The following is a 20,616-nucleotide window of genomic DNA, read 5'->3' on the forward strand; positions in this document are numbered from 1 at the left end:
ATTTCTATTTATTGATATAACGCTAATTTGTCTGTAAAGGCATAAAATGAAAAATAAAGCTAATGATCACCTTCACGAAAAATGAAAAAGAAAATCGGAAACTTCACTTCTTTTTACGAATAGATCATACCAATTAAAAACGGTTTCTATTGCGAGTTAAGATTAAAGTATCGCTCCAAAAAAAAACCTCGAACACCGACATAGAGAAAATGACATTCAATGTTTGGAGAGGGCAACCAAGATCGTATTTGTTTAAAAATCTGTCTTTGTGATTAAAAAGCCGGGTTTTGAATTGGAATTGGCATTTGAAAAAAAAAAATCAAAGAAGCTACTTCAGACAATTTAAGAAATTACCTGTGATTTCAATTATTTTATGCACTTTATTTTCCAAAACGAAGAAAATCTTAAATGTTAAGTTCTTTCAAAACAAAATTAATTATATTAGGCATTATTCCTGATTCTTCTAATTCAAGAATATCCTTACGTACATTTGGATTCATTCGTGATGTAATGAGCTAGAAATACAAAAGTAAGTTATAAGTAACTTGTTAAAAAATGTATGCAATTGTTTGTTTTGAATCTAAAACAAACTGTCACTTACTTTTTTGATTATGTCTCGATCTTTCGGTGAACAGCAGAACACAATTAAAATCGCAGCCATATGAGTTCGGTCTATGCGTATACAATCTTCTGCAATCTCAATCAAATTTATTTCACTAACTACAGGACATCCCTAAATAAGTTTTTATTATATAACAATTTTAAACTCAACTTAAAAGCTAAAAACTCGTACCTGTATTCTAAAGAGTGTCTTCATCAAAATCTCTTCTTGCTCAAACGATCTAGTCTTATTGGCCTTCTTAAATGGCAACTTTAAGACACAATCCCAAGCTTGAACTAACCCCGTTGTATGTAAGATATGTGAATTACACGATAACACATCAACGAGTGAATTCAATTCTCGAATCATATTAAACTTAACCATTTGCCTCAAAACACCATTCCATATTTTAGGAATGTAAATTTTAAAACCAAGACAAATGTTAGCAATAACTTCCATGGCAAATTGATTATTAGCATGGCTCTGCCAGATTTTTTTCAAAATTGTTATTTTATCATAGTCTGCAAATTTATCCAGACTAAAATTATAGCCAAGTTGTTTTAAATTATGAACACATTTAATTATTATGTATTTTTGTTGGGACAGCACATCGTTGTAGCTTGAACTGCCATCGTTGAGCTGAGAAAAGCATTCAAACATCTGAAGCTGCTTGCTTGTATTTACTGATCTGAAATATTTTTATTTTATAAGAAAAAATAGAGTTAACAGTTAAGTATTTTTATGAGGAATTTACCCATCAGCTGGGAATATATGACCAACAAGAAATTGTATAGCTTTGTCTGTTTCCCAACTTTTTAGAATATAATGAGCTCTGAAAAGAAACATTTTTAGTATTTGAATTTTAACAGGTAGTCTTTAAATAACCTCATAACGTTTTCACCATCATTTTCTTCTTGAACGCTTATTGAACTATTTATGTCTTCATAGAAGGTCTCTTCTAATGTGGTTACTTCTGAAGACATCGTTGCAAAAGATAACCATTTTTGAAGCAAATTGAATTGCATCATATCTATATCCAAGTCATGAAGTTCAGCGATTTCCTTACAAACTTTATTTATATCAGGTTTATTGGGTTTCAAAATCATTTCGTGATGGTATAATGAATAAATGAGATCTTTTGGATTTTCAACCAACTGTAACAGTTTGTCTTCTACAAGTCCATACACATGCAGTAAATGTTGGGTTTTAAAAATTGGATACTTTCTTTTGGCTTTTCGAACAGTTTCTACAGACTTTTCTTGATTTAATAATTCTTGTTCGTGTTTCAATGTATATTTGTAGCACTCGTAAGAAGCTTCAACTTGATCTGCTCCATCAGGGGCATGGCTGACAACAAAGTAAAGTATGAGTAATACTTTTGATGTATTGGATACATGCTGTACTAATCTTAGAATCTTTGTGAAAACCGAAAAGAAAATTGATTTTAATATGCCTAAATTCTTAACTCGTAATTAAATCACTTACAGATTGCAAAAAGGCATTGTTTGTAGGTTGCAAATTCCATGTATCTGAATCCACGTTTGACTTATAATCGGAAATGGAATTTTTCACAGCCGACATACAGAAATAATCTTGCATTTTTAGAATTTCTGATTGTGTGGCAGTTGCTTGCAAAACGGTATGCATCTTAATTAATGGAAACCAACTCTCACAGTTGTCGATATTGATTTCGTTATCTGTTAATGGATAAAAACTTTCATTATCTTATTTGATATTTAAAAAAAATCTTAAAAAATACCTAAAATATCTTTTAGAGGCTGTTGAACAATTGGCATAAATGGCAATCGGTATTTGGAAATTTTTGGTAAAACACCAATTTCAGAATGAGACTTTAACCACCAGTCGGTTTCCATTTGTGATGGGCGATGTCGACGTTTTGAGATCATTTTGTGTTTCAAAAATATTAAAATACAGTTCCACAGTTGCATTTCCTTGGGTAATTCATTGATGTAATTCAAAATTTCAATTACACATAAGTAATGTTCATAAAAATAGTAATTTATCTGGAATAAGAATGTTCAAAATTAAAATATGATAATGAAATGTTGCAGTTACATTTGAATTGAAAAAAAGATTTTTTCTTAAGATCAAAACGGCTAGTGCTTTGGAGATTAAAGTAAGGAAAATTTCCCAACGGTTATTACAAGGATATTTGAATAATTCAATTGTTTAAAATTTATTTAATTAAAAACATGCAATAAAATGTCAAAAGTTAGAGAAACAAAGACATATTTTCAACATAACCAGTGTTTTGAGATTTGAAGAAGACAAAAATTTGCCAAGTGTTTTTTGAAGGCTTACAATTTTGATTGATTCAAAGAAAAATCCTTTTTTCAATTCGTGTGAGGTGCAGAATGTAAAATGATCATACTTCTGACATAAAATTCAATAGTTTCGATGCCAAGAGCTCAGTATTCTTTATTTCATTTATGTAGGGCTGGCAGAGATTTCTTATTTCCTCGACAGAATTTTTCATGCATAGTTCCTCTTTTCCAAAAGTGTCGACTTTAATTTCAAAGTTGGGCTGTTGCAAATGAAGAACAGCTATAACCTATTTATCGGAATATTCAATTAGTAAAATTATATAAGAACACAATTATGTTTTGGTAAAAAAAATTACTTGCGAAACTAATACTTGTTGATAATCCCATCCAAAATCTTTACTAAGTCGTTCTAAAAGACGAACATCTAGCATTTTATTTCTTAGTTCTTTCATAAGCTGTCCCATTGATACAATATCAATGTCGGGCTTAGTCTTCAGACTAGAATCTTGCTTGCAAAGCTCGGTAAAATAGAATTGCTTAATGCGACTGCAAAAAGAAAAAAAAAACATTAAATTAATTTGAACTTATTGAATACTATTTTCTCCTCCTTAACCACTCTTAATAGAAATTTAACTTACAATACGTTTCATGTGTAAAATATTAATCATTTACCTCTCTCTGATTTCTTTCACCTTAACCATATCTTCTATATGTGTGTTATACATTTCTGCTAATATAAGAAGATTAACTCTTTGAACATCAGATTTTAAATCGTTCATAAGATTTTCCAACTGAAGTCGAGGTTGCAAATCGGTTATTAACATTGCAAATAAATCTTAAAATGTATTTTTGAAAATTGTATATAGCCTTAAAAACTGATTTAAGTTATTACCTAGGAAATTGGGTTCTTTGTGAGAAAGTAAATGCCGCAAAACCCTTCGTAATTGCGTTGATACAAAATCTAAGTGGATTATTTTTTTATCAGAATTTTTCTGATACTCCAATAGGTATTGCGCCACAGAATACCATGGGTTATGTTGTTTTGATTTTACCAATAATTCGATAGAGTGTAAAAATTCTCCTTTAATTCTAAAATATAATTTTGTTTTCATAAAAAATCGACGATAATGAAAAATAAATTTAAGATTATATGTATACCTGGCAGCATCAACTTTCAATTTTTCCGAAGTTAAAGTTTTTAATTTGCTAAAGGAATATATAGCTGGTTGTATTTCCAAAACAATTAAAAGCAGTGCTAGTGAAACGCAATTAACCACTGGTGAGTGATCTCTTACTGTCTGGTAATAAAAATGAAAAATAATTAAAATTACATAAATTGTAGATCCTTTTTGAAAAAAAACTCACTTTTTCCTTACGAACTTCTTGTACACACACAATTTCATCGAAAACAGAAACAGAATTACGTTTATTTTGTTGCGGTTTAATATCCATTGGTTTTGGGTTTTCGATATCTTCAAAGTGCTTAAAAATCTGATAAAGTAATAACCGTAAAATATAAGACAGTAAATACAAGATAAAGAAATGTAAATATGTAAGTATAATTATTTATGGTGTATTTTTCTTGAGTTGAAAATTAGAGCTTTGCTTCACTCAAAAACTTCGGTTTGGTGCGTTTGACAATAGGTTGATTTGTTTTAAAACTAATTCGATAACAAAAGGTTTATAACACATCGGCAAAAGATTTTTTTGAAACATATTTCTTTAAAAAAAATGTATGTAAAATATATTCAATTATTTTGACTTTAAAAAAGAGCAAATTTTTGACACTATTTCAAAAATCAACTGCTTGGTACCAACAACAGGTACGACCAGGACTTTATACCGTCGTAAATTATACAATTTATTGTGTTTATTGCGGTACGTCCTTAATCTAAAACGTACAATTTCAAACAAACAACAATCACTTTTGGTTTGCGGTGCAGCAGCAAATTAACCCCATTTTCGGTATCATTATAATTTTGAATTTATATGAACAACAAAATTGCAGGGGATTAAAAACACCAACATACTCGTACATTTTCAGAATATTACACTGGGGAAAATGACAAAACAGTATGCCTAAAATTGTACTCACGGTTGGTAGAATCGAAAGAATGGTCTTTCAAAATAACGGAGATGCCATAAAGACGCTTTTCATTAATTTTACATATTTCGTTGAAGACGTTGTATATTATTTTCTAGAACTTTGGTGAGTCTTAAGAGCTCATCATAAAAAACTAATAAATTAAACTAATAATCATAAAAAACTAATAATTAAACATAGTCAAGTTATTTACAGCCAAAGACGGTAACGGAGATGATCGTACGGGTCTTATCCGTTACCGTCTTTGTTTGTGAATAATTTGGCTACTTTTAATAATAAATTGATAAAAAGTCAATAAAACGCCTTATAGTCTTGATTAATTTTAAATTTTTTATTGATGACGCGTTTCGGCTAAACAGCCATTCTCGTATCACAATCGACTTTGATTGTGATATGAGGATGGCTGTTTAGCCGAAACGCGTCCTCAATAAAAAATTTAAAATTAAACAAGACTATAAGGCGTTTTATTGACTTTTTATCAATTTATTAACAGTCTTGTTGGCCTCTTTAATTTAATAAAGATTAATAATAAGTCTTCGTGAAACTTTTAGGATGTGAAGTTTTTTTAAGACTCCCCAAGTTTCATAAAATTAGATTGCTTCTTCCACGAAACGGGGGGTCATTCCGTAATTGTTAAAATGATAATTATCAAAAAGACGATAGCCGTCTCGAATCTTGAAAGCTATTTGAAATCATGCTTAATTCAATATTTCTTAAAAAGTTTATATAAATTCATATCCTAGAAGTCGTATTAGTCTAGGTGACCTAGTAGTTGCCTCACACATTGCACCGAATAAATTCTCCGAAAACGAGACCTATTTAGCTGTCGTTTATTTATTGACGATTATTGACATAAAAAAAAAAACAATTCCAATATCGGGCGGCGAACCTCGGCCACCTAGACTAATACGACTTCTAAGGATATGAAAACTTTTATTTTCTCCCGTTTTCAAATTTTAGCTTGTTCCGAATTCCGCATTCGAACACATTTTGCGGAATCAAAGGTGTTTCGAAAAAAGAACGCATCAAAAATCCGACAAATGTTTGCCGTTTTCAATCCGGGTAGCAATATGCTACCGGAAAAAAATGTTCTGCAACAAAAAAGACGAATGGAAATCAGAACAACCGTTTTTAATCCGTACGGATTCAATTTTCGTTTCCGTTTTCAAATTCGAACGAATATTAGAACAGCCTTAATTTTCTTATTTTTAATATTAAATAAACTATGTACATAATTAGTAAAAATAAGTTTAATAAAATCCAATAGAAAGTGCATATTTTAATAATATTTACCCGATCGTTGACGTCATTTTCAATACCATAACATTCTTGTATCACTTCGAGTTCATATGATATGTTTACAATGCGGACCCATTTAAGAAGCTCAATAATTTCAAGCTTAAACGTCTTTCCAGATTGTAAAGCCGTTACAAGAAGTTTATAAGACAGTGGAAAAGCTAAAGGATCAGTGACCATTGCAGTATCTCTATCGTGTTCTGAAAACAAAAATGAAAATACTATTAGACTATCAACATTTAACAAAATGAAAAACTTACTATTCTGACATAAAACGATTTGTTGCGAGATAACCAAAATTGCCAGATCAATAAATATTTCATAATTTTGTTTTGTGCAATTTATCAATTCTAACGTATAGTACGCTAAAGCACATGACAAATGAACATTATTCAACACTTTACAAAGTTCCAAAACTCCAAAAACTTTTTCAAATTCCAGTGCAGTTGCGAGTTCGCAAATTTCATTCCAAAGCGAAGTTACATTGATTTTGTTCTGTTTTATTTTTTGTGCCAAATTAGATACTCCTTTTTCTAAAAGCTCCCGGCGAACATCTTGTTTTCTTAAATCATCTGTTAGGACATTTAGCTGGAATCGTACTCGAAGAATGTGGCATTTTTGAATTTTCAACAACACATTTTGATCACTTGTGTTTGATTGTGGAGTCATGAGTTTGAAAAACTCAAACAAATTACTGTGTGATATTTCATCAATATTTGGATCCTCAAGAACTTCCTACAAAATAATAAGAATTTATATTAGCTTTTAAAGTCCAATTCTGTAAGAAAATTTCCGTAAAAATATTTTTGGGAGAAATGCTTCACATTCCTTTGGCTTTATCAGAAGGGACCGAAATTTAAATCTCCCATAAACATTTACCCGAGAGTTTTTCATTTAAAATAGGACTTCAGGTAAAAGAATTTAAGCTTAAGAGAAGCAATAAGCTTACAGAAAATATATTGATAATCTTTTCGCTACATTCAGCTTTTTGTTGAGTTCCCAAGCTATTGAAAAATTTCAATGCAGTATCAATTTTTCCCTTTCTCGCCAGTTCGTAGCAGCAATAGAAATTCGCACTTCCTTGAATTTCAGGAGTGGCTTTGGTAAGATCTCTGATGTCATCAATCATTTCTGGTAAATCCGTCTTGACTATTCTAAACACCAGTTTCATGTTATAGTCTGTGCCATCAGCAGGCCATCCGTACTTAACCTTCATGATTTTTATAATCTGAATCTCATATTCTGTGTTGATCTTTTGAGCCAATGGGTGAGTTGATTCACCTAATTTAATGAGTGGACCTACAGTTACAGGCCACGGTACTGGAGCTGCCTTTAAGAGTTTACTCATATTAGAGGATCGAAGTCAAATAATAAACAGATTTAACTACATACTTGCAAAACCAAAAGTGCACTTTCCAAACGAGCATCTTCACTGTGCAAAAGTTCTATTGATGTAACGGCACGATTTAGCCAGGAACTTAAATTTTGCCGACTAGCAACAAGAAAAGATATGTATTTTCGAATCGCTTTAACCGGCGAACGACCGCGCTCCATATAAATTGGATAGAGGAAATCATTAACAAGGCTTTTCAAGTTAGTAATTTGTACTCTTTGAAGTATACAGAATGCCGTCTCATCTAACGAGTCTTTAATGTAGTTGTCCAAAGTAAATACAAGGTTATAACTTTTCTTTAGAACAGCCAAGTCTTGTAATGCATTAACCAAGTCTCTAAGCTTTTCGATATTTTTTTCATGCTGGCGTCTTACATCACTTTAAATAAAAATAAACATTTATTAAAGACCAGATATTTTTTTTTGTTTAAACTTACGAATGAAGAAAATGTATATCATCAAAAATTTCAGACACTTTTGTAGAAAATTCAAGTCCTATTTCCGGCCAGTGTTTAGACAATTGCAATGAACGTGTTTTTTGAATACTCCAATCGATGATATACGGCATCAGGCTTGGGTATGCATGGACGGTAGTAGGTACAAAATGTCGGAGCCATTGTACCAGATTAAATGGCTCAACATTGGCTGGAATTAGGCTCATTAGTTTGCGAATATTTGGTAAATCAATTTGAGGTATGATAGTCGCTGAATGTCTTCTCCATATAAGGCAAGCGATAAGGATTTCACTCTTGAGAAATGAAGAACATAGTTGTACTATATTTGGATGATAAACAAAACGTTGCCAATCCATATTACATTCATATGGATCTATAAGAGCCAAGGTTTTCAAACGTAGTTGATGTTCTTTGATTTCCCGGATACAATCATCGTCCATCTTTAAATGAAGATAATCCTTTTTTTTAATCAACGAAACAAATTTATTTTTACTAAGGATACAGACCTCTTCATCAAGATGAATTAAGATTTCATCTAAAAACAAAGGAAGTATACGTCTACTTGGAATTTCATATGATCGAATAGTTTTAAAAAACACTTTGTTCTCTATAAGCTTTAATAAACTTGTAAGTTGTTTGAACATTTCTTCGAAGCGTTCCATGTTATCCTGTTTAAATAGAGAAAAAATATGGTTCAGTCTTCAGTAAAATACGTTTCCATAAATCTTTTGAGAAATTCAATTTTTTCTAATTGATATGACTTTCTATAAACAATGAATGGTCATTTAACTCGTATCGACAGTTAAACGGTAGCGAGAAACTTTGAAACGTTTCACCAGCATTATGTGGACACAAGAAAACTAATATCAAAGTGAATAAAAAAGGCAGGTTATACGTCTTAAGAGACTATTTCAAACAGCTTCTAAATCAGGATTTAGATCGACGTTCCACAAGAACTGACCAGCTTTTCCATAATACTGTCGGGAAGTTACGTATTAGACGATTTGCGATGTTCTTCAAAGACAGACCTTAGAGTACTGAAACAAATGAATCCCACATCTTTGATGATTGATTAAATTGAAAAACGAAATTGTGAAATTTGAAACTGTCTATTAAATTGGACCTTGACTCGTTGACATAGTAAAAGAAAAAAAGAAATAGGATCGAACAATTCCAAATTTAAAACTGTACTGGTAGTCGAACAATATCATACCTCTGTTATACTACTCATTTCTAGTAGGAGCTTTTTAGCTTTTGCTTCATAAATGGGTTGCAGACTCAATTCAAATTGTTTTCCGAATTCCTAAAAATAACAAAAACTGAACAAAATTACTAAAATTTGAAAGGAAAACAACCAACAAACCTCCGCTTCTTCTAGATGACCTTTATAAATTAGTTTCTTAAGACGTTCTGCGGGCTGCGTTTCAGACACCAATTTCATTTCAATTTCTTGAGGTAAGCCTTGTGCGTTTATGTTTTCTCCGCTTAAATAATATAAGTTAACCGAGCACTTAGGTTGATTCACAAGCCAAGTATCCTTGGGCATCTCAAATTGATAAATACACTTAAAAGCTAAGAAATTATAATATTAAAACAATAAGTGCGGTTTTAAGTAACATTTCAACAATTTTGCAACTAACATGGAAACTCAACAACTTTCATGGCTCGAGCTCCATTTTCATCAGGTTTCGTTAGAATCAGTAATTCAACTGTGTTTTCATTATTTTCCATGACAGTCAAATCATCAATGAGGCAATCAAATTCAAAAGGAATTTGATACACTAACTTCGTGAATGGACATATTTCAAGAAGATGGCCACTGTTCGTCAAAGCAATGCTGTTGAATACAAAAGCAGTATTAATGTGAGACTCAGGATACCGATCTTTGTTTGTTACAATCAATAAACAAGTTAAAAAAAAACGTGTTTATAACTTACGTGTAGCTATCCAAATTATAAATATTTTTAAGGCCTTGATAATTATCGGATATGATGATCTTAGTGTCTTGTTGAGATGTTTGAAATCGAAGAAAACATTTTGTTCCGCTCAAGAAAAGATATTCATCTCTACCTGTTAGGGGTATTATTTCGACAGCAGTTATTTCATTGAGACTTTTTGTGTTAGTCATTCTTTCAATAGCCACATTTTCCATTATGCTATCATTGAGTAGAACAGTTTCGTTCTCTTTCAGCGATATGTTAAGACATGTTTCAATGCGACTTTCATCAACATTTGTGAGTCTGCAATAATATTTAAAAAAAAAAATAAAAACTATTTGTAGCATTGGAAATATAATTTTAAGTAATTTTCTGGAAAATCGGAAAAACAAACAAGGAGGTACATTTTCATCTACCCTTTCGGCACTGTAGGCAGGGATAGATGATGATAGGAAACACGCTCTTTGTTTTTATAGGTAAGTATTATCTTAATATAAATACAAAATATAAGAAATATTTTATAGCAAAGACATTTGAGCAATACGATGTTTTATTTAGTATTTAGAGTTAATTTAAGTCATCATGCATGGCAATGAAAACATCTCCTCTTCAGTACACCTTTTATGGTCTGCCTGGTCTGCCAGGAATTATCAATGAAATAGATAGAAATTTGTTCCTGATAGTTCTTGGTATTATTTGGATGTTTTAGTGTAATTATAAACGAAGATATGAAAGCAAATCCTGTTTACATGGGTCAGAGTATTGGAAAGTAAGATTTTCTTAGATCCCATAAACCTGGTGTTAATATTGAAGATATGTTCATATCGTCGGTTGACAACTACAACTTTACTTAAAATAACCTAATGATCCCAAGTGAATTATTTTATATATGTTTCTATTGGTTAAAAAATTATCCGGACCTAAATATAATACAATATAATATAAATATAAACAACTTTTCATACTAAATTATGTAGTCTCGAATTGATTTTGTATGTAGTTAGTGAGTTTTGGTTGTCACTTCCCCTCAGTAAGGGTCTTTCACATCTCTAAAGGACGTAGTAAATACTAACTGACTTTAAAAGAAAGTTATGTCTTCTAGATGGTTTTTTTTTTTTTCAATTTTTGCGAAAATTTGCATGTTTCAGAGGTTTTCAGATTTCGTTCTTTCCTTTTACGAATAAAAGAATAAGTCAATTTCGATGCGTTTTACAAACGTTTCACCAAAAACTCGAAAACCATGAATTCCTGAGTCGAAAAACTTAAATTTTTTCGTTTTCGAGTTATTACGGTTTTTATGATTTTTGCTCTCTTTTCCCTTAACTGGCTTTATCTTTGCCAAACTACGTGTGATTCGAAAGATTTTTTTTAAAACCAATCAAGAATTTATTACAGTTTAAGTTTGTCCCAAAACTTTTTTTTTCTGCGGACAACCGTTTCTCAACAATTTTGCATCCAACCAATATTTTCCTCGTTTTAAAAAAAAAAAAAAAAACAAGTAAACGAGTATTAATTTTTTTCGTTTATTTTCTTTAAATAAATAAGATTTTTTTCATACAAAAGACTACTGAAAGTATTAAAAAAAAAATAAACAAACTGAGTGAATAAAAATAAAGTGTAGTTCAAAACGCTTTTATGTTAGTTTACTTGGGGAAGAGACATTTAGGGCAAAATTTTGTTAAATGAAAAAAAAAATTTTGTAGGTATTTGACTTTTTTTGGAAAAAATAAAAATGCAGTTTTATTGCAATCTCTTTGAATATTACGTCTGCAAAGTTTAATCAAAATCGTTTGAGCCGTTTTCGAGTTATTTGGTATAAAATGAAAAATTTGTATGAGATATACTTTCTATGCGATAAAAAAAAAAAAAAACAACTTTCAAAATTCCATAAAAATCATCTGTACCAAATTTAAAGAAAATCTGTACAACTGTTTAGGCTGTGGAAATGTGTACAGATGGACGCACAGGCGGATGGACGGAATTGCGACACCCACTTTTTCGGAGTTCTCCATCATCGTCATGTTGGTTTTGATTAAAACCTCAATTTTTTTTTCGACACAAAACCAATACTTGGCCTAGAGAGCAATTAAAAAAATAATTTTTAAATACAAAATTGATTCAAACGTTCGTTTTGAGATAGATGCATTTTAAAGTTAGAAAAATTCATCCAAATCGAGTTTTATTTAATTTATATACAGGGTGATTTAGGAGCAATGTGCCAAAAAGCTAGAGCGTGTAGGTTGAGAAAAAAATCGTGAGGGAGGGGGGTCTACTCCCTTTCGTTTAGCGGGGATTTAAAAAAAAAAAAATGACTTAATTTGGAAAAAAAAATTGTTAAAAATCAAAGGTTACACCTACAATAACGTGCTTTTTGTAAAGCCAAAAACCTAGTCTATTACAACAATTTTAAATAAAGCCATTTTATGGCACAGTTTTTGAAAAATTAATTTTGAAAATCAAAATTTTGAAAAAAAAATAAATTTTAAACTTATTTTTTTTTAATTCAACTGCGTACTAGGCTTTATGATCAAACTCCATTGAATTGGCCCAACGATTTTGATTAGATTTTTAGTTTGTTCTGTATACCCAAAGTTCAAACTTTTGAGTAGGTACCTAGTTTAAGAAAATCGTCTAATTTATTCACATTACTTTTTTTTAGTCTATTAAAGAAACTTGTGTGGAACTAATTTGAAGAAAGGAAGTCTACATAATACAAACAAATATTTATAATTCTGAACACTACAAGACCAAAACTGATCTTTGATTTGGTTTAAAAGTTTAAATTTGCTGTAGATTAGTGTGTAGGGTAGGCTTTCATAAAATGTATTTTAAATATATTTCTTAAGTGGGCACTTACTTATAAATACTCCCATTGGTACAGGATATGTAGTAGCTATTCCCAACTTGTCGTATACCGGCAATTGTAGTTTTTTTCTGAACATCGTCCTGATTAATGCTCCTAAAAAACGTATTCATTTAATAAAAATCATAACAAAATCATCAAAACAAAATATAATTACAGATTAAACAAAGGGATTCCATTGATACAAACTCCATGAATTTCTCCATCCGATAAGCCACAGACAATTAGATTTCCCGAATTGGATATAGTAACAATATCAATTTGAGAATTAAAACTCAAAAAGCTACACTTGGCAATGTTTTCATCTTCCAGAAGCACAACAGTCTTATCAATGGCTATAAACATTTTTCTATTTTGTACACTTGCGCCAACTTGTGGTCTTTTGTATACCTTTAAATGGGATTAAATTTTAAAAAATTATAAGGATGAAAAATTCTTAAAATTCTTACAAGATCATCGCTCCAAATCTTGAAAATGCCGTTTGTACAAAACACATTGCTAATTGTTTCATCTTCTGCAGAAGATTGTGAAAAATTTGTCCACATTTTCCTTTTTCACGTATTTTCTAATTTAATTGATGATAAAAATGCAAACAAAGATCTTGTATTTATTTTCTAGGATTTATTGTGGAAAAATACAAATTGCAGTGCAAAATTTATTTGTTGGTCACAAAATTTTGCAAAGGCAAACAAACGTCAAATGTTTGAAAATGTTTTTTTGAAATAAGTCGCCACTATAACCATCTATTGGTGGGAAATAGAACTAATTTCGAGAATGTGATTCAAGTGGTACCAAATTGTTCATAAAATTATTGATCGAATTACACGTTGACTCAATAACTGACTCTTCCGAAATTAAAAAGAGGCTAATATTTCTAGTTCCATGTCATTGATTTCCAAAACGAAACCCAACTAAGATTTCAGCTTTGATAAAGGTATTACAGAAGCTACATTTCAGCTTTTTTTTAAACTTTAGTAAGGCTGTTGGGCATGGAAAAAGGAGAACGTTATATAAGTTTGACCCTTTATAAGAATATACTTATAAGGTCTATAAGAAGCTTTACCGAAGTTCTACCGAAGCTTTTGAGATACAGCTTCGGATGAGCTTGTATGAGATTTTTTCGTTCCTATTAAGTTTTTTATCTGCTCGCAATTAGAGAGTTGAAGAAATGAAAAAAAAAAAAAAAATGAAGAGGTAAATAAATTCATCTATTCGATTCTGCTGAGCTAAAAAAATCTCCGTCTAAATGAGGCCCTATTGATAAATCAAAATTCAGATATTTTGGTAGCACTTTCAAATAACTATTGTGAATGTCACTACACTATTGTGATCTAACCTTTCTTTTTTTCTCCCACTTCCAACTTCCAAGTTCCAACAAATTCCAACCGGAATTTACTTTTGTACTTGAGTTGGTTTTGATATCTCTCATCTCTCTGTCTTGGCCGGCAATATTTCAGATAACTAAAAAAGTTCTGAATTTTATTTTAGTATTTTACATAAAACAAACTAAATAAAACAAAATCGTAAGTCCTACCATCTATTAACTTCCATCCTATATTTTTACTTTCCCATAAACAAAGGAAAATAGGAAAAAGCTATCTCTAGCAATACCTAAATTATCAATCGCATCTCTTTTGCACATGCCACGTTTTTTTTTTCATTTCTTCCAAAAAGAAATATACAACACATTTCTCACAATTGCGATTCTCTAAAACGCAGACGCAAAATTATAGATTTTTTCCTATACCCACCTACATATTCATTTTTTTTGCAAAGTTAAAAATTTACGTGTACCTACAGCACATAAAAAACTTTTCTAGATCATAAAATGGCCTGTCCACTTGCAGCTGAACGTGTTTGGGTTGAAAAATCTCGTTACCATGATGCTGAAAGAGAATACTATGAACGTTTGGCAAAGGTAAGAACTTAAGAAAACTGATTGCCCACAGTTCTTCTTTTTATATAATCTCGTGTCTGTGACTTTTTTTTGTATACTCTTGTAAAATGTTTAAAATTATAACAAAATAAATATAAAAATTACAAGCTGCTAAAAGGAACAGTTACAGTAAGCAATACTGAAAAAGTTGTAGAAGAATCTTCTTCTTCTTCTCTTCCAACTGCAACTGTGACAGCCGCCGCTGCTGTGTCTGTAAGTCCTGAAAAACCTAAAGCTAAGAAAAACAAGAAGACTACTCGTAAGTCACAGAGTCCAGAAGTTATGTCCGAAACTACTACTGAAATAGTTGTGGTTGCTAAGCCAACAACAGTCGTTAATAAACCTAAAAAGCAAAAGAAACCAAAAGTAGTTGAATCGGAAGCTTCTTCTTCGAATAGTTTGTCTAAAGATCTTTCGCCTACTTCTATGTCCAAGGAGGCTTTGCCAGTAGCTTCGGAAGTTGTAGAGGAGACTAAGACAAAGAAAAAGAAGAAGAAAAAGACCACCAACAAAGATGTTGTTGCTGTTGCTGCAGAGAAACAACAAACGGAAGAGCAAGAGAATATACCACCAAACCAAACATTGATTGAAACTAAAACTGAATTTCAGGATTCGAATAAGAAATCCAACAAAAATCTCAAGCATAAGGTTTGACTTTAAAAACCTCAAAAATAGAAAAATAGTTCTTTAGTTTTTTCTGTTTTTTTTTAGAATTATCCCTTTTTGATTTTTTATTTTCTTTCGATCGATTTGTGAAAAATTAAGGTTTTCTGTTGTATTTTCTGAATTATTTTCTTTATACCTACAAATTTATTTTTTTTTTCTTTAGTTACTAGTGTAGAGAATTTTGTTTTCAAAGTAGTACCCACATACAGATATGTAAATAATAATTTCTTTTTCAACAGGGACCGGCATCAAATCAGTGCACTTTAGTATCAGAAATAGCCAAGGCCAGACAGCACATCAAAAATTCACTCGAGAAGGTAAATTTGTTATTTCATTTGTTAAATGATTTAGGGCGGAATTCGCAGTCGTCACTCAAGTTGAGAAATATCTTAAGCATTCGCCCAAGCGAAACCTTATTCGTAGTCATTACTGGGGTCGAAATTTTTCTCTATTGCATTTATTAAATGGAAAGCCAGTTTTATAAATAAACAAATAACAAAAGAATTTTATTTAAGAGAGAAATATTAGTTCAGCTCATAACAAAGTTTGATAAGAATAAATAATATTGAAAACTAATTTTCTGATGTAAAATAATTAACTTCAATACTTTCCCTTGTTACTTGAAAGTAAAATTTAAATATCTTGTCCAATTTGTTTGCATAATGTTTAAAGACAATGGCTTGGTAATGGCTTTGCCATTAAATCTGCAAGTTGATATTCTGTTGAAATTTGTTGAACCATAATTTGTCCTTCAATAACTTTTTCTCTAACGAGGAAATGTTTTATGGCAATAAGACCATTATTAAGCTCATTAAATGAGTTTCTTAGCTGAGCAATGTGTGTTGACACATCATGGCTGGTCTTCCAGTTAAAACCGAAAAGGTCGGTACAAATTTTGAATAACTGATCTTTGGAAGCTGCTTCAAATTGATTCTTTAATGCATTCCATGTATCGCAAGCCGTTTCCTTGTCCATGATTTTCTAATATACTGCGTCAGTTACAGGGCTTGTTATTATAGACTTTTTGAATATTAATTATTCTTATCAAAAAATTTGTTATGAGCTGAGCTAATATTTCTCTAAAATAAAATTCTATTGTTATTTGTTTATTTATAAAACTGGCTTTCCATTTAATAAATGCAATATTCTCAAGTGAACGTCGAAGTAGGCTTCTTTACTTGAGGAAGTTTTTTTTTCGACGATGGACATTTTAAATAGTTTGTATCTATTTATTTTTAAATATTGTTTAATCGCGGCAAATCAAACCGATGCATGGCGAATTATTAAAAAAATGATTTTTCTTGATGACAGTTAATTCAGTCATTTTCGAGTTTGAGAAAAAAATTTCCTTAGAACAAGTTTTTTTCTTTACTCAAGTGACAGCCCTATTTTCAATTCCCTTCAGCGATTGCTTAAAATATTTCTCAACTTCCTGGAGTTGAGAAAAATCTTAGCTCGAGTAATGACTATGAATTCCGTTTTTAAGATTGTAAAAGTTTTTTTTATTCAATAGTTCAAGTGACCTAAACTTCATATGCGTTTCGCCCAGGTATGACATCAGTTAGATGCTGTCACACCCATACTAAGAAGCAAAATTTTGGTCCATGAATACACACACTTATAAAAATCACAACCTGAGTAGACTGTTCCCCTAAAATATTAAAATTCACAGTCTATTCAGATTGTGATTTTTATAAGAGTATCTGTATCATAGACCAGCATTTTGCGTCTTAGTATGGGTTTGATAGCATCTAACTGATGAGCCCACTGTCATACCTGGGCGAAACGCATATCGTCGCTGTTAAAGAAAACCGGCATAACTCAAAAATCTTGATTCTTCAGAAAAGCTGTTTTAAATTTCCAAGTTTGTCAATTTTCCATACTATTTTTATAAAATGAATCAGCTGTGTGATAGGAAGCAAATGAATCAGCTGTGTGATAGGAAGCAAATCCTTTAAATTTACACTGAGTTTACAAAAATTAAGAATGTATTGTTACCAGTATACTGGCACAAAAAGATATCTCAAAAACTTGGCACCTTAGAGCCATTCTAATGCTAGATTCAAATTTAAAAGGTCAAATGCCATCAGAAAAGTATAATATGCTTTCCAGAGAAAAATATTTCTGGCCAATATTATTGCCATTTACGGAAAAATCGGTCCTAAAAATAGTTTTTTTTTGTGTTTTTCAATTTTTCGCAATACTTTGTGGAATAAAAGTGTAGTTTTTCTTAATAGTCTTAAAATCCAAGTTTTAGTCAAATAACGGCATTCCAAACTTTCAAAAATCAAATATTTTTTCGGTAACTTTTTTGATTGAAAAATTATTTAAAAAGATACAAAACATAATAGTAGTAAGTAAGTTTTGACTAGGTTTTGTGAAAATCCAAATATTTTTGTAAAAGATAAAAATCAATATTTTTGAGGTTATATAAAAAATGCTTTTAGTAAATGTTGTAGATCTTTATATTATCTACAACTTTTGTATTTAACTTTTTTCGATAGGCGGTCTACTTTTGAAAGAAATCGTAAAAAACCACGAAAAACCCACCCCTTTTCCCCCAATTTGTTTGTAGGCAATTTATGTTTCCTCTTTTATATACCATTTATCCTAAATTTTTCCACCACCCATATGCTGCTAATAATTTTTTCAACTTTTGCCCTCTGGAAACCTAGTTTAGTTATGCCGGTTTTCTCTAACAGCGACGATATGGTGTTGAACTTTTTAATTGAATTATGTATATTCATTCAATCACTCCGCTTAAAAATAAAAAAATAATTTTCATTAATTTTTTTTTTATATTTAGATGGATGGAATTGCAACATTAGCCGCCACACCAGCCTCTCCTGATATCGTTGATCGTTTAGCAGCAGTCGAAAAGGACAATGCTGAATTACGTCAGTTGATTGAGGTTTTAAAGAAATTGTGTTTAGTGTCTCAGAGCCGTGTCGAGTCACTTGAACAGAAATTGACTTCCTTGAGTGTTACCTGTGGAGAACCCACACCAACCAAAGCAGCAGCACCAGCCGCACCTGCAAATAAGAACAAAGACGACGATGATGATGGTGTTGATCTATTTGCCTCTGATTCAGATGAAGATGATGCTGAAGCAGCTAAAATCCGTGAAGAACGTTTGGCCGCTTATGCAGCAAAGAAATCAAAGAAACCCGTTCTCATTGCCAAGTCCAGTCTTGTACTAGACGTCAAGCCATGGGATGATGAAACCGATATGAAAGCTCTAGAAGCTGAAGTACGAAAAATAACATCTGATGGTTTGTTGTGGGGAGCTTCCAAATTTGCACCAGTTGCTTTTGGCATCACAAAATTGAGCATCTCGTGCGTTGTTGAAGACGATAAGGTTTCCATCGACTGGCTCACTGAGGAAATTGAAAAGTTGGAAGACTATGTGCAAAGTGTTGATGTTGCTGCTTTCAACAAGATTTAAATTTATCGTTTTTCAATCGAATTTTGTCTCAAATCTTTGTGAAAAAGAAGTCTTAATTAATTATTTCGCCAATTATGAAAAGAGTTTTGTGTAGATGTTTTTTTTGAGAAAAAAATAAAATAAACTAATATTCAATAATTCCATTTTAAAAAAGATTATTTTTGGTTTCTGTTTATTTGAAGGAAGTTGGCCGTCATTAAATAATCGGTCTTATCACGAATTCCTCTCGTATCGGAAATTTGCAATCACGGAATCCGTTCATAATAGAAAATTACATTAAAATCATCTCTAAGATCGGATTTTGTTATTGTTTTCGGGAATCGTAGAAAATTTCCGATACGAATGGAATTCTTGATAAGGCCGAATAAATATATATGTATAGATAACATACATACACGTGTGTTAAAGATAACACAGCTCAACAAATTTGGTGATGATTACAAAAACTACAGACATTTTATAAATAAATTCTATGCTGCCACAAAAAACACTGAGATATAGAAGTGTACCAAGTTCTAAAGTTTGGTTTTAAATTTATATCAATAAAATTTTGATTGTTCACTTGGCAAGTTTTCAAATAACTTTAAAACCCCGTAATTAAAAAGAAACTTGTCAAGAAAACAGTCAAAATTGTTTTTTTATGCCAGCAAAACTTGGCTTTTTTTTGAACATTTATTTGTATTTATGTTTTTGTTGTGATCAACTCTTCATGATAATAAAATCACACAGAAACAGGCGATATATTACAGTTGAATATATCGTCGGAACAAAGCCAAAACCCCGAATCTGCATTTTTGGACATTTTCACTTTAATGGATCATTTAACTTGTTATCGGTCCCTCTATTCACTGCATCGACCCTAGTCCTCTATCTGTTGCCCAGCAGCCTAAAATATCAATTTCCGTTATACGAGTTTCCATAAGATTGCATGAGTTTCCCAAACTTTGAAGCCGTTTTTCTGAAAACAACAATTTTGCAGATTCGTGGTTTTGGCGTTGTGCCCACAATATTACAGTTGAAATCACACAGAAACAGGCGGTATAATACAGTTCAAGTTGATGCTTAAATCAATGTCAAAGTAGAGAAAATGGAAAAAACAGTTATTCTGTAGTTTATTTACTATTAGGTTTCTTTTTATCAAAATCAAGTGATTAATACATCGTTGAACGTTTTCATCCTAACAATAAACCTGTAATCGGTGCAAATTTGGCGAAACTAGACATTTTGAAATGTATGGAATTTTGGAGTGTCGTATATTGGAAAATCAAATAATACCGTTTTACTACGTTCAACAAGCATTACAAAGTAAAATGTATAGGCCCTGAGAATAATGTTATCAATTGATAAAGGTTGTAATTAATACTATCGTATCCTTAAAAAGGAGTTACAGAATTCTATATTCTTAGAAAGTGCTCTAAATAACAACAAGCTATATTCATAAAGAATCGACATTCAATCGATTTGACCGATTCTAACCCAGCATTTTTTGTATGAATTTATTCCAAAATTGACAAAAAATTATCTACCTACATGTCCACTGATTGGAAATTTTTGAACCGTTCTCGTTTAAGTACTAAAAGACAGGCAGGCAGCAATTGCCCAATTATTGATCTAACACCAATTACGTGAATTGAAC

At 31.2% G+C, this 20,616-nt stretch overlaps 2 protein-coding genes across 3 annotated transcripts; one reads left to right on the forward strand and one right to left on the reverse strand.

The window, feature by feature from the left end:
- Positions 1 to 360: 360 nt before the first annotated feature.
- Positions 361 to 13,634, reverse strand: LOC129908902 (uncharacterized). The gene is made up of 26 exons (XM_055985731.1): positions 13,383 to 13,634; positions 13,091 to 13,323; positions 12,928 to 13,029; positions 10,071 to 10,373; positions 9,774 to 9,970; positions 9,497 to 9,705; positions 9,347 to 9,436; positions 8,640 to 8,801; positions 8,116 to 8,573; positions 7,679 to 8,057; positions 7,236 to 7,616; positions 6,547 to 7,021; positions 6,284 to 6,486; positions 4,252 to 4,377; positions 4,045 to 4,184; positions 3,779 to 3,975; positions 3,559 to 3,721; positions 3,243 to 3,432; positions 2,994 to 3,173; positions 2,361 to 2,625; positions 2,087 to 2,298; positions 1,487 to 2,016; positions 1,356 to 1,433; positions 794 to 1,289; positions 602 to 733; positions 361 to 515 (listed from the first exon to the last, which is right to left on the reverse strand). Exons 1-26 carry the CDS (start codon positions 13,476 to 13,478, stop codon positions 405 to 407), a joined length of 6,108 nt encoding a protein of 2,035 aa, XP_055841706.1. The 5' UTR covers positions 13,479 to 13,634; the 3' UTR covers positions 361 to 404.
- On the forward strand, positions 12,092 to 19,118 carry LOC129908911 (probable elongation factor 1-delta). 2 transcript variants are annotated; one of them, XM_055985744.1, is made up of 6 exons: positions 12,092 to 12,103; positions 14,361 to 14,456; positions 14,754 to 14,851; positions 14,978 to 15,517; positions 15,775 to 15,852; positions 18,342 to 19,118. In XM_055985744.1, exons 3-6 carry the CDS (start codon positions 14,762 to 14,764, stop codon positions 18,978 to 18,980), a joined length of 1,347 nt encoding a protein of 448 aa, XP_055841719.1. In that variant the 5' UTR covers positions 12,092 to 12,103; positions 14,361 to 14,456; positions 14,754 to 14,761; the 3' UTR covers positions 18,981 to 19,118. The 2 variants fall into 2 exon arrangements, with proteins under 2 accessions (XP_055841719.1, XP_055841720.1); XM_055985745.1 differs by lacking the exon at positions 12,092 to 12,103 and having other exon boundaries at positions 14,368 to 14,456; positions 14,734 to 14,851.
- Positions 19,119 to 20,616: the final 1,498 nt, after the last annotated feature.

The sequence above is a fragment of the Episyrphus balteatus genome, chromosome 2 (assembly GCF_945859705.1).
Source record: "Episyrphus balteatus chromosome 2, idEpiBalt1.1, whole genome shotgun sequence".
Lineage (NCBI taxonomy): Eukaryota > Metazoa > Arthropoda > Insecta > Diptera > Syrphidae > Episyrphus > Episyrphus balteatus.

Coding starts and splice junctions, on each gene's coding strand:
- LOC129908902 (XM_055985731.1), bottom strand. CDS start 13,478: ATGTGGACAAATTTTTCACAATCTTCTGCAGAAGATGAAACAATTAGC. Junction 7,617..7,678: donor GTGCACTTTTGGTTTTGCAA/GTATGTAGTTAA, acceptor AAACTCTTAAAG/GCAGCTCCAGTACCGTGGCC. Junction 7,022..7,235: donor AGATTATCAATATATTTTCT/GTAAGCTTATTG, acceptor ATTATTTTGTAG/GAAGTTCTTGAGGATCCAAA.
- LOC129908911 (XM_055985744.1), top strand. CDS start 14,762: ATGGCCTGTCCACTTGCAGCTGAACGTGTTTGGGTTGAAAAATCTCGT. Junction 14,852..14,977: donor ACTATGAACGTTTGGCAAAG/GTAAGAACTTAA, acceptor AAAAATTACAAG/CTGCTAAAAGGAACAGTTAC. Junction 15,518..15,774: donor ACAAAAATCTCAAGCATAAG/GTTTGACTTTAA, acceptor CTTTTTCAACAG/GGACCGGCATCAAATCAGTG.